Source organism: Zootermopsis nevadensis, unplaced genomic scaffold (assembly GCF_977971745.1).
Source record: "Zootermopsis nevadensis isolate Lab colony 2312 unplaced genomic scaffold, Znev_1.0 Znev_ptg000064l, whole genome shotgun sequence".
NCBI classification, from domain to species: domain Eukaryota; kingdom Metazoa; phylum Arthropoda; class Insecta; order Blattodea; family Termopsidae; genus Zootermopsis; species Zootermopsis nevadensis.
Genome location: NW_028259195.1, coordinates 1,948,211 through 1,961,088, shown reverse-complemented (window position 1 = coordinate 1,961,088; position 12,878 = coordinate 1,948,211). Strand labels below are relative to the sequence as shown.

The 12,878-nt window shown below is 43.0% G+C and overlaps 1 protein-coding gene across 1 annotated transcript in view; it reads right to left on the bottom strand.

Moving 5' to 3' along the window:
- Positions 1–3,307: 3,307 nt before the first annotated feature.
- Positions 3,308–12,878, bottom strand: part of LOC147871112 (uncharacterized) — a 46,773-nt gene continuing 37,202 nt past the window's right edge. The window contains exons 2-3 of the mRNA XM_087341140.1: positions 5,217–5,824; positions 3,308–4,510 (exon numbers count right to left, since the gene is read on the bottom strand). Coding sequence (XP_087197266.1) covers positions 3,394–4,510; positions 5,217–5,824 — 1,725 coding nt within the window. The 3' untranslated portion in view covers positions 3,308–3,393. The remainder of the gene's footprint in view (positions 4,511–5,216; positions 5,825–12,878) is intronic.

The window sequence follows — 12,878 nt, the reverse complement described above, 5'->3', positions numbered from 1 at the left end:
AGAATTGTCTTTCGAATAATCTCGTAAAATTTATGTCTCTATCCTCCAAACCCTTGGACATACATTGACGTGACTCTGACATGAAGTTGACATATGCGTTCCTTCAAAGTGACATAAGTTTTGTCTCTCAGATTCCTACAGATCGGGAGATATTTGCCTTTTCAAAAATTGACTTTCGAATAATCTCGAAAAATTAAAATGTCTCTATCCTACAAACCCTTGGACATACTTTAGCGTAGGTCGGTATACAACTTTGATTGTCAACCCTTGATTTCTTGCGGGGATTGTAAGAGACCACAAAGTCTTCCAACAATAATGAATTTAATCAACTAAAACTTCTTTACAGCACAAAATAATCTCGTCTACAACACACTTCTCCTTCAAGCGATTCACACTTCAGCTCTCTTCGCAGTATTTCTTCCACAATCTCACCTACTACACTACCCTACAAGATGTTGGATGCCTCTGATCTCCAAGATGACTTCTATCTCAATCTTATTGACTGGTCTTCAGATAATGTGTTAAACGTGGGATTAGGAACTTGCGTATATCTTTTTTGTGCAAGCACAAATCAGGCTGGAAGGCTGTGTGATTTATCTGGAGATGACACCTCTGTAACTTCAGTTGCATGGAATGAACACATGAGTATTGACCAGACTGTTTTTACTGAGATAGTTGAAAAATATTTCTGTTAAATTTGAATTTGGTTGTAAGATTTGAGGTTTTCACAGCGGTGAGTATGAAGATTTCCGTTTTCTGGGTTGTTGCGCTGTGTAGTATTCATTTGCCCTGTTAATGGAGGCAGCTCGTCCTCAGAAACGTTGGTAAACTATCGACCATACTACATGGCGCATCAACCCAGAAGACAGAAATCTTGAATTTGGTTTTTGCTGTGTTTGTTGTTAAACTTGAAGTATGTGTTGTGCATAAATACATTATTAATTGTATAGGAAAATTATCACGCAGTGCATAAAGTTGATGCAGGCTTTGGTCACCCGTCACCAGAATACTATGTGACATGATTGTTGGTTTACAGTTGACACATTTGTTTATTGGAGAGCAGGTCCTGATATTAGGTGGCCAATATTTCATAAGCTTTGCATAGCTTCTTCCCCATTAACACTCTACTACTGTGCTTTTTTATACCATATTATTGGAGTTTGTTTTCAACTGTAGCTGACATATGACTTGTAGAATTTGTGTTTGAAGTTATAGCAAAAGAAGGTCCCTTTCTTATAGAGCGACACCAGATCAGGAAGGGCTATTATGTGTCGGACTTGACTTTTCATTGCCTGTCATAAAGTAACTTTCCTCAGGCTTGTCTCATGCCCTGTAAGTCTGTGGACTTGTGTTCTGAATTCTGAAAGTTGCCAAGTTCCCCATTTTGGCATCTTGTTGTTGCTGCAATTCTGCTTCTACTCATCTTCCTTGTACCCATCTCAAATCAGTGTCAACTGCTAGCCCCATTTCTGTGGGTGCTTTCTGGTTTTCATTTTATGTTTTGTGTCCATGACAAAGGAAACACCTTGTTATTTCTGAAGTTCACTGTTGTGTGCATTAGAAGAAATCTGAAGAATTTGGATTTCTTGTTGCAAACTTCCTGGAGGAAGGTGGAGAATAATTGTGTCCTCCACCTGCCTAGTGAGGGAGACCAACCCCAAAATTTTAGTGGTTTGTCTGTTAGAGATTGTTGTCCTGAGGTAGCCATATTTATTTCAAGATACATGCATTTGTCTGTATAACTTTGGCTTGTGGGTGAGAGCCATGTCAGTTGTTTAGTATTAACAATAATTTTTGGAAACATTGCAGTACACACATTCAAGGTGGGTATGAGATGGGGCTAGTTATGAGGGCGTTATTTACTCTCAAAGCCGATTGTCAATCGGCTTTTATACAAATACAACAATGTCTATGCAACAATGCTAAACGCAACAATGCTAAACGCAACAATGTCAATAATAATACAACAATGCATGAATACAACAATGTCTATAAACTAACAACAATGCCAACCCCAACACATCACACTACCCCCTCCTTAAAGCTGCTCGTCCCGAGCAGCACCCAAATACGGCGCCAACCTGTCCAGGTGGACTACCATCATCCGGGTCCGGGTATGCCGCTGAATCCGATAAACCACGTCGTTGATTCTGGTTACCACCCTGTAGGGGCCCTCCCAAGATGTTTGTAGCTTGGGAGACTTCCCTTTTGTCCGGGTAGGATGATACAACCACACGCGATCTCCCTCCTGGAAGCCAGCCGAGTTTGCCAGGCGATCATAGCGTGCCTTCATCCGGTCGCTGGCCATCTTCAGATGCTGGCGGGCATGGTTATGCGCGTCATGAAGTCGTTCCTCGAGATCCGCCGCATAATCGGTTGTCGACTTCTCCCTATCTGGTGGAGACCCGAACATAAGGTCGCACGGCAGGCGTAGCTCCCTCCCAAACACTAGGCTGGCCGGTGTTACCCCCGTAGTCTCGTGGGTCGAGGCTCGGTACGCCAGGAGGAAGAGAGGCAGTCTGGTGTCCCAGTCCCGCTGATGTGATGAGACGACCTTCTGTAGATGTTCTTCGACCGTTTTCACATAGCGCTCTACCATGCCGTCCGACTGTGGGTGCAGAGGAGTGGTGCGAGTCTTGGCCACCCCCAGACGCTGCAACACTTCTTGGAGCAGTCGGGATTCAAAGTTCCGGCCCTGGTCGCTGTGCAGCTCCCTCGGAACTCCGAAGCGGCAGAAGAAATTGCTTATGAGTACATCTGCCACTGTTGATGCCTCCTGATTGGGTATGGCATAGACCTCTGGCCATTTCGTAAAATAATCCATTGCGATCAGGAGATAGCGGTTTCCTGCGTCGCTCCTCGGGAAGGGTCCCGCGATGTCTATGGCGATCCTCTCAAATGGAGCGCCCACGTTGTATTGGCGCATGAGGCCGCGACTTCTGGTCCTGGGGCCCCGGCTGGCGGCACATGTGTCACATTGCCGACACCATTGCTCCACGTCGCTCCTAGAGTGTAGCCAGTAGTAACGCCGCCTGACTTTGTCCAGGGTTTTGTTAATTCCCAGGTGTCCCCCAGAAGACCCTCCATGAACCTCGGCCAGAACCACCTTTATCTTATTTCGTGGCAGGACCAATTGAGCCGTCTTCGCTTTACCATCCGCCGACTCCCAGTCTAGGACATTTCTCACTGCAGTCCTCGTCCCATTTCTCACTGCAGTCCTCGTCCCATTTCTCACTGCAGTCCTCGTAATATTTCTCACTGCAGTCCTCGTAACATTTCTCACTGCAGTCCTCGTCCCAGACCACACTGCAGTGAGAACTGGAACGAGGACTGCAGTGAAAAATATTACGAGGACTGCAGTGATAAATATTACGAGGACTGCAGTGAGAAATGTTACGAGGACTGCAGTGAGAAATGTCCTAGATATTTCGCTTCCTTCTGGAACATCCGACACTTTCCGGAGTTCAGCTTAAGTCCGGCTTCCCTGAGCCTCTGGAGCACTTCCCTCAGATTATTCAAGTGCTCTCGGAATGTCCGACCAATGACGATGACATCATCCAGGTAGACCAAGCAGGATTTGTGCGTCAGGCCCCGCAGGACGGACTCCATCAGCCGCTCGAACGTTGCCGGAGCGTTGCAAAGGCCGAATGGCATTACCGTGAATTGCCACAGCCCCTGTCCAGTAGAGAATGCAGTCTTCTCTTTATCCTCGGGATGCAGGGCCACCTGCCAGTAGCCACTCTTTAGGTCTAATGTCGAGAACCATTTGGCCCCTGCCAGTGTGTCTAGGGTGTCGTCGATCCTGGGCAGTGGGAAGCAATCCTTCTTGGTGACGTTATTCAGCTTCCTGTAGTCAACGCAGAACCGCAGTTCCCCGTTCTTCTTTCGCACAAGCACGACGGGTGACGACCACGGGCTGTCTGATGCCTCGATCATACCTTGTTCCCCCATGTCCCTTAGCATACCGTCCACCTCTTCTTGTTTTGCTAACGGAAGCCTCCGAGGAGGCTGACGGATCGGACGAGCATCGCCTGTGCTGATGCGGTAGAGCACTCTGTCCGTCCGCCCATAACCATTGTTTTCTGTTACGAAGACATCCTGAAAGTCGAGGACCAATGACTTCAACTCCCTGGCTTCCATTGTCGTCAGGTTCAGGATAGCATCGGCGACCATGCCCTGCAGTGGCTTGCACAGCTCTCTATTCTGCGACGGAGGTTCTGTATTGCCAGCCGGGCCCGCCCACGTGACCGGTTCACACAGGCCCAGGGTTGTGCCTTCCGCCAGCACTTGGTCGCCGTCCCCGACATTCACAATTCTCACAGGCACGCTGCGCTGGGTGCGGACTAGCGCCCTGGCTACGTATAGTCCTTCTCGTGGTAAAGGGTCCACACCAGGTTCTATTATTCCGCTCGCCGTTCCCACGGGGTCGTTCATCCGTGCCATCACCACCCTCTCGCACCGCGCCGGTATTATCTCCTCGCTGGCTAATGTCAGGCGTGTGGATCGGGGTCTGCTCCGAGGGCCCCACAGAGATATCTCTTCTTGGCCCAGTCGCAACACTTGGCGTCCTAGGTCCACCGTCGCATCGTAAGCTCGCAGGACGTCCAGCCCCAGGATGATCTCGTCCGTGACGTCGGCTACAAAAATCCATGTGCGGATGACACTTTGCCCCAGCGTTAGCTCAACTAACACCTCTTTCAAAACGGGGATGGTTTCACCGGACGCTGTCTGCAGCACGTACGGTCTGCTCGGCTCCCTCTCTGATTCTCCCGCTCGACGTCGGGCCTGGCGATGGTCACTGCAGCTCCGGTGTCGATGGTCACATTACAGCGTCTTCCCCGAATCCAGCCTTCGGTGATCAGACAGTCGTCACTCCTCTTGGTGACCACGCTCAGTGTAAAGCGAGGGGAAGGGGGTGGTGGGGCCGACGGTCCCCTCCATACGCCGGCCATTACTCGTTTCCCGAGACCTGGTTGGTCCTTGCGGAGACCTGCGGACACCATCTCATCAGGTGGCCGGGGGCGCCGCACTGCCAGCACACCGGTCGCCCCCATCCAGAACGTCTATCCTGGGGCGATCGCTCCTCCGTCGGGTCCTTTGACTGTATTTGACGCACCGTTAGTGTTGATCCTGCGGCTGCCTTTGCTGCCTGTAGCTTCAGGGCCTGTCCGAGTGCTTCATTGAGGGATCGGTCCCCGCCCATTAGTAGGTGTTGCTTAATCTCTCGGTCTCCCAGGCCGTCGATGAAAGCGTGAGCGGCCTCCCTCTGCAAGAAATCTGCGGGAAGCCCTACGAACGCTCGATGGGCCTGCTTATCTATTACCGCTGCGAATTCCTGCAGAGTTTCGCCCCTCCCCTGCGTCCTTGATTTCAACTGAGATCGGTAGACCGCCGCCAGCTGATGGTCCCCGTAACGGCCCTCTAATGCGTTGAGGATGTCGTCGTAGGCCGCCTCAACAGGAAGGCCATGCAGGATGTCAGCAGCCTGCCCCTGAAGTACGGCAAGGAGATGCGTTACCTTCTCCCCAGACGTCCAGCCATTGTGGTTGGCCACAGCCTCAAACTGCCGATGAAATACTGTCCAAGACGTGGATCCGTCGAACTTAGGCGGTTTCACACGGTCCGTGCCACCCACGAACGTTCCGGCCCATCCGTGCCTTGTTCGGGCCTCCACCGCCTGCAGCCGTGTCTCGAACTCGCGCCGCGTGGCCTCTAACTTTTGTCCGAGATCGTCGGTGATCCTTTCCTCTAATTCCACCTGACTGCAGCTCAGGGCGCTTATTTCTTCCGAAAAATGTGCGCCTAGATTTTCTTGTAGCTGTTCCTGGCTGACATCCATCTTGTCTTCAAGATTTTCCTGAAGCTGTTGCTGGATGCATGTAAACTGGTCTCGTAGCTGTTTCTGGCTGTCCTGAAGCTGTCTCCGGCATTCATCCAGCTTGTCTTCAAGATTGTCCTGAAGCTGTTGCTGGATGCATGTGAACTGGTCTCGTAGCTGTTTCTGGCTGTCCTGAAGCTGTTTCTGGGTGGCATCCATCTTGTCTTCAAGATTGTCCTGCAGATGTTGCTGGTCGTTGCTCAGACTCTGCAATCTTTCCAGTATTTCTTGCAGTACACAATCCATGGTTGACAATCCCACTTCTGACACCAATGTAGCGTGGGTCGCTATACAACCTTGATTGTCAACACTTGATTTCTTGCGGGGATTGTAAGAGACCACAAAGTCTTCCAACAATAATGAATTTAATCAACTAAAACGTCTTTACAGCACAAAATAATCTCGTCTACAACACACTTCTCCTACAAGCGATTCAAACTTCAGCTCTCTTCGCAGTATTTCTTCCACAATCTCACCTACTACACTACTCTCAAAGCCGATTGTCAATCGGCTTTTACACAAATACAACAATGCTAAACGCAACAATTCTAAACGCAATAATGCTAAACGCAACAATGCTAAACGCAACAATGTCAATAAGAATACAACAATGCACGAATACAACAATGTCTATAAACTAACAACAATGCCAACCCCAACACATCACAATACATTGACGTGACTCTGACATGAAGTTGACATATACGTTCCCTCAAAGTGACATAAGTTTTGTCTCTCCGATTTCTACGGATCGGGAGATATTTGCCTTTTCAAAAATTGAATTTCGTATAATCTCGAAAAATTTAAATGTCTCTATCCTCCAAACCCTTGGACATACCTTGACCTGACTCTGACATGAAGTTGACATATACGTTCCCTCAAAGTGACATAAGTTTTGTCTCTCAGATTCATACCGATCGGGAGATATTTGCCTTTTCAAAAATTGACTTTCGAATAATCTCGAAAAATTAAAATTCCTCTATCCTCCAAACACTTGGACATACATTGACGTGACTCTGACATGAAGTTGACATGTACGTTCCCTCAAAGTGACATAAGTTTTGTCTCTCAGATTCATACAGATCGGGAGATATTTGATTTTTCAAAAATTGACTTTCGAATAATCTCGAATAATTAAAATGTCTCTATCCTCCAAACCCTTGGACATACATTGACGTGAATCTGACATGAAGTTGACATATACGTTCCCTCAAAGTGACATAAGTTTTGTCTCTCACATTCCTACGGATCGGGAGATATTTGCCTTTTCAAAAATTGACTTTCGAATAATCTCGAAAAATTAAAATGTCTCTATCCTCCAAACCCTTGGACATACATTGATGTGACTCTGACATGAAGTTGACATGTACGTTCCCTCAAAGTGACATAAGTTTTGTCTCTCAGATTCCTACAGATCGGGAGATATTTGCCTTTTCAAAAATTTGTTTTCGAATAATCTCGAAAAATTCAAATGAGTCTATTCTCCAAACCCTTGGACTTACATTGACGTGGCTCTGACATGAAGTTGACATATACGTTCCCTCAAAGTGACATAAGTTTTGTCTCTCACATTCCTACGGATCGGGAGATATTTGCCTTTTCAAAAATTGACTTTCGAATAATCTCGAAAAATTAAAATGTCTCTATCCTCCAAACCCTTGGACATACATTGATGTGACTCTGACATGAAGTTGACATGTACGTTCCCTCAAAGTGACATAAGTTTTGTCTCTCAGATTCATACAGATCGGGAGATATTTGAATTTTCAAAAATTGACTTTCGAATAATCTCGAATAATTAAAATGTCTCTATCCTCCAAACCCTTGGACATACATTGACGTGAATCTGACATGAAGTTGACATGTACGTTCCCTCAAAGTGACATAAGTTTTGTCTCTCAGATTCATACAGATCGGGAGATATTTGATTTTTCAAAAATTGACTTTCGAATAATCTCGAATAATTAAAATGTCTCTATCCTCCAAACCCTTGGACATACATTGACGTGAATCTGACATGAAGTTGACATATACGATCCCTCAAAATGACATAAGTTTTGTCTCTCAGATTCCTACAGATCGGGAGATATTTGCCTTTTCAGAAATTGACTTTCGAATAATCTCGAAAAATTGAAATGTCGCTATCCCCCAAACCCTTGGACATACATTAACAAAACTCGGACATGAAGTTGACATATACGTTCCCTCAAAGTGACATACGTTTTGTCACTCAGATTGCTACAGATCGAGAGATATTTGTCTTTTCAGAAATTGACTTTCGAATATTCTCGAAAAATTAAAATGCCTCTGTCCTCCAAACACTTGGACATACATTGACGTGACCCTGACATGAAGTTGACATATACGTTCCCTCAAAGTGACATAAGTTTTGCCTTTCAGATTTCTACAGATCGGGAGATATTTGCCTTTTCATAAATTGAATTTCGAATAATCTCGAAAAATTAAAATATCTTTATCCTCCAAACCTTTGGACATACATTGACGTGGATCTGACATCAAGTTGACATATACGTTCCCTCAAAGAGACATAAGGTTTGTCTCTCAGATTCCAATAGGTCGGGAGATATTTATCTTTTCAAAAATTGACTTTCTAATAATCTCGAAAAATTTAAATGTCTCTATCCTCCAAACCCTTAGACATACATTGACGAGACTCTGCATGAAGTTGACATATACGTTCCCTCAAAGTGACATAAGTTTTGTATCTCAGATTCCTACATATCGGGAGATATTTGCCTTCTCAAAAATTTACTTTCGAATAATAAAGAAGAATTTAAATGTCTCTATCCTCCAAACCCTTGACATACATTGACGTGACTCTGACATGAAGTTGACATATACGTTCCCTCAAAGTGACATAAGTTTTGTCTCTCACATTCCTTCGGATTGGGAGATATTTGCCTTTTCAGAAATTGACTTTCGAATAATCTCGAAAAATTTAAATGTCTCTATCCTCCAAACCCTTTTACATACATTGACGTGACTCTGACATGAAGTTGACATATACGTTCCTTCAAAGTGACATAAGTTTTGTCTCTCAGATTGCTACAGATCGGGAGATATTTGCCTTTTCAAAAATTGACTTTCGAATAATCTCGAAAAATTAAAATGTTTCTATCCTCCAAACCTTTTTACATACTTTTACGTGACCCTGACATGAAGTTGACACATACGTTCCCTCAAAATGACATAAGTTTTGTCTCTCAGATTCCTACAGATCGTGAGAAATTTGCCTTTTCAAAAATTGACTTTCGAATAATCTCGAAAAATTTATATGTCTCTATCCTCCAAACCCTTTTACATACATTGACGTGACTCTGACATGAAGTTGACATATCCGTTCCCTCAAAGTGACATAAGTTTTGTAGCTCAGATTAGTACGGATCGGGAGATATTTACATTTTCAGAAATTGACTTTCGAATAATCTCGAAAAATTTAAATGTGTCTATCCTCCAAACCCTTGGACATACATTGACGAGACTCCGACATGAAGTTGACATATACGTTCCCTCAAAGTGACATAAGTTTTGTCTCTCAGATTAATACAGATCGGGAGATATTTGCCTTTTCAAAAATTTGTTTTCGAATAATCTCGAAAAATTCAAATGAGTCTATTCTCCAAACCCTTGGACTTACATTGACGTGGCTCTGACATGAAGTTGACATATACGTTCCCTCAAAGTGACATAAGTTTTGTCTCTCACATTCCTACGGATCGGGAGATATTTGCCTTTTCAAAAATTGACTTTCGAATAATCTCGAAAAATTAAAATGTCTCTATCCTCCAAACCCTTGGACATACATTGATGTGACTCTGACATGAAGTTGACATGTACGTTCCCTCAAAGTGACATAAGTTTTGTCTCTCAGATTCATACAGATCGGGAGATATTTGATTTTTCAAAAATTGACTTTCGAATAATCTCGAATAATTAAAATGTCTCTATCCTCCAAACCCTTGGACATACATTGACGTGAATCTGACATGAAGTTGACATGTACGTTCCCTCAAAGTGACATAAGTTTTGTCTCTCAGATTCATACAGATCGGGAGATATTTGATTTTTCAAAAATTGACTTTCGAATAATCTCGAATAATTAAAATGTCTCTATCCTCCAAACCCTTGGACATACATTGACGTGAATCTGACATGAAGTTGACATATACGTTCCCTCAAAATGACATAAGTTTTGTCTCTCAGATTCCTACAGATCGGGAGATATTTGCCTTTTCAGAAATTGACTTTCGAATAATCTCGAAAAATTGAAATGTCGCATTCCCCCAAACCCTTGGACATACATTAACAAAACTCGGACATGAAGTTGACATATACGTTCCCTCAAAGTGACATACGTTTTGTCACTCAGATTGCTACAGATCGAGAGATATTTGTCTTTTCAGAAATTGACTTTCGAATATTCTCGAAAAATTAAAATGCCTCTGTCCTCCAAACACTTGGACATACATTGACGTGACCCTGACATGAAGTTGACATATACGTTCCCTCAAAGTGACATAAGTTTTGCCTTTCAGATTTCTACAGATCGGGAGATATTTGCCTTTTCAAAAATTTGTTTTCGAATAATCTCGAAAAATTCAAATGAGTCTATTCTCCAAACCCTTGGACTTACATTGACGTGGCTCTGACATGAAGTTGACATATACGTTCCCTCAAAGTGACATAAGTTTTGTCTCTCACATTCCTACGGATCGGGAGATATTTGCCTTTTCAAAAATTGACTTTCGAATAATCTCGAAAAATTAAAATGTCTCTATCCTCCAAACCCTTGGACATACATTGATGTGACTCTGACATGAAGTTGACATGTACGTTCCCTCAAAGTGACATAAGTTTTGTCTCTCAGATTCATACAGATCGGGAGATATTTGATTTTTCAAAAATTGACTTTCGAATAATCTCGAATAATTAAAATGTCTCTATCCTCCAAACCCTTGGACATACATTGACGTGAATCTGACATGAAGTTGACATGTACGTTCCCTCAAAGTGACATAAGTTTTGTCTCTCAGATTCATACAGATCGGGAGATATTTGATTTTTCAAAAATTGACTTTCGAATAATCTCGAATAATTAAAATGTCTCTATCCTCCAAACCCTTGGACATACATTGACGTGAATCTGACATGAAGTTGACATATACGTTCCCTCAAAATGACATAAGTTTTGTCTCTCAGATTCCTACAGATCGGGAGATATTTGCCTTTTCAGAAATTGACTTTCGAATAATCTCGAAAAATTGAAATGTCGCTATCCCCCAAACCCTTGGACATACATTAACAAAACTCGGACATGAAGTTGACATATACGTTCCCTCAAAGTGACATACGTTTTGTCACTCAGATTGCTACAGATCGAGAGATATTTGTCTTTTCAGAAATTGACTTTCGAATATTCTCGAAAAATTAAAATGCCTCTGTCCTCCAAACACTTGGACATACATTGACGTGACCCTGACATGAAGTTGACATATACGTTCCCTCAAAGTGACATAAGTTTTGCCTTTCAGATTTCTACAGATCGGGAGATATTTGCCTTTTCAAAAATTTGTTTTCGAATAATCTCGAAAAATTCAAATGAGTCTATCCTCCAAACCCTTGGACTTACATTGACGTGAATCTGACATGAAGTTGACATATACGTTCCCTCAAAATGACATAAGTTTTGTCTCTCAGATTCCTACAGATCGGGAGATATTTGCCTTTTCAGAAATTGACTTTCGAATAATCTCGAAAAATTGAAATGTCGCTATCCCCCAAACCCTTGGACATACATTAACAAAACTCGGACATGAAGTTGACATATACGTTCCCTCAAAGTGACATACGTTTTGTCACTCAGATTGCTACAGATCGAGAGATATTTGTCTTTTCAGAAATTGACTTTCGAATATTCTCGAAAAATTAAAATGCCTCTGTCCTCCAAACACTTGGACATACATTGACGTGACCCTGACATGAAGTTGACATATACGTTCCCTCAAAGTGACATAAGTTTTGCCTTTCAGATTTCTACAGATCGGGAGATATTTGCCTTTTCATAAATTGAATTTCGAATAATCTCGAAAAATTAAAATATCTTTATCCTCCAAACCTTTGGACATACATCGACGTGGATCTGACATCAAGTTGACATATACGTTCCCTCAAAGAGACATAAGGTTTGTCTCTCAGATTCCAATAGGTCGGGAGATATTTATCTTTTCAAAAATTGACTTTCTAATAATCTCGAAAAATTTAAATGTCTCTATCCTCCAAACCCTTAGACATACATTGACGAGACTCTGCATGAAGTTGACATATACGTTCCCTCAAAGTGACATAAGTTTTGTATCTCAGATTCCTACATATCGGGAGATATTTGCCTTCTCAAAAATTTACTTTCGAATAATAAAGAAGAATTTAAATGTCTCTATCCTCGAAACCCTTGACATACATTGACGTGACTCTGACATGAAGTTGACATATACGTTCCCTCAAAGTGACATAAGTTTTGTCTCTCACATTCCTTCGGATCGGGAGATATTTGCCTTTTCAGAAATTGACTTTCGAATAATCTCGAAAAATTTAAATGTCTCTATCCTCCGAACCCTTGGACATACATTGACGTGAATCTGACATGAAGTTGACATATACGTTCCCTCAAAGTGACATAAGTTTTGTCTCTCAGATTGCTACAGATCGGGAGATATTTGCCTTTTCAAAAATTGACTTTCGAATAATCTGGAAAAATTTAAATGTCTCTATCCTCCAAACCCTTGGACATACATTGACGTGACACTGACATGAAGTTGACATATACGTTCCCTCAAAGTGACATAAGTTTTGTCTCTCAGATTGCTACAGATCGGGAGATATTTGCCTTTTCAAAAATTGACTTTCGAATAATCTCACAAAATTAAAATGCCTCTATCCTCCAAACTCTTGGACATACATTGACGTGACTCTGACATGAAAT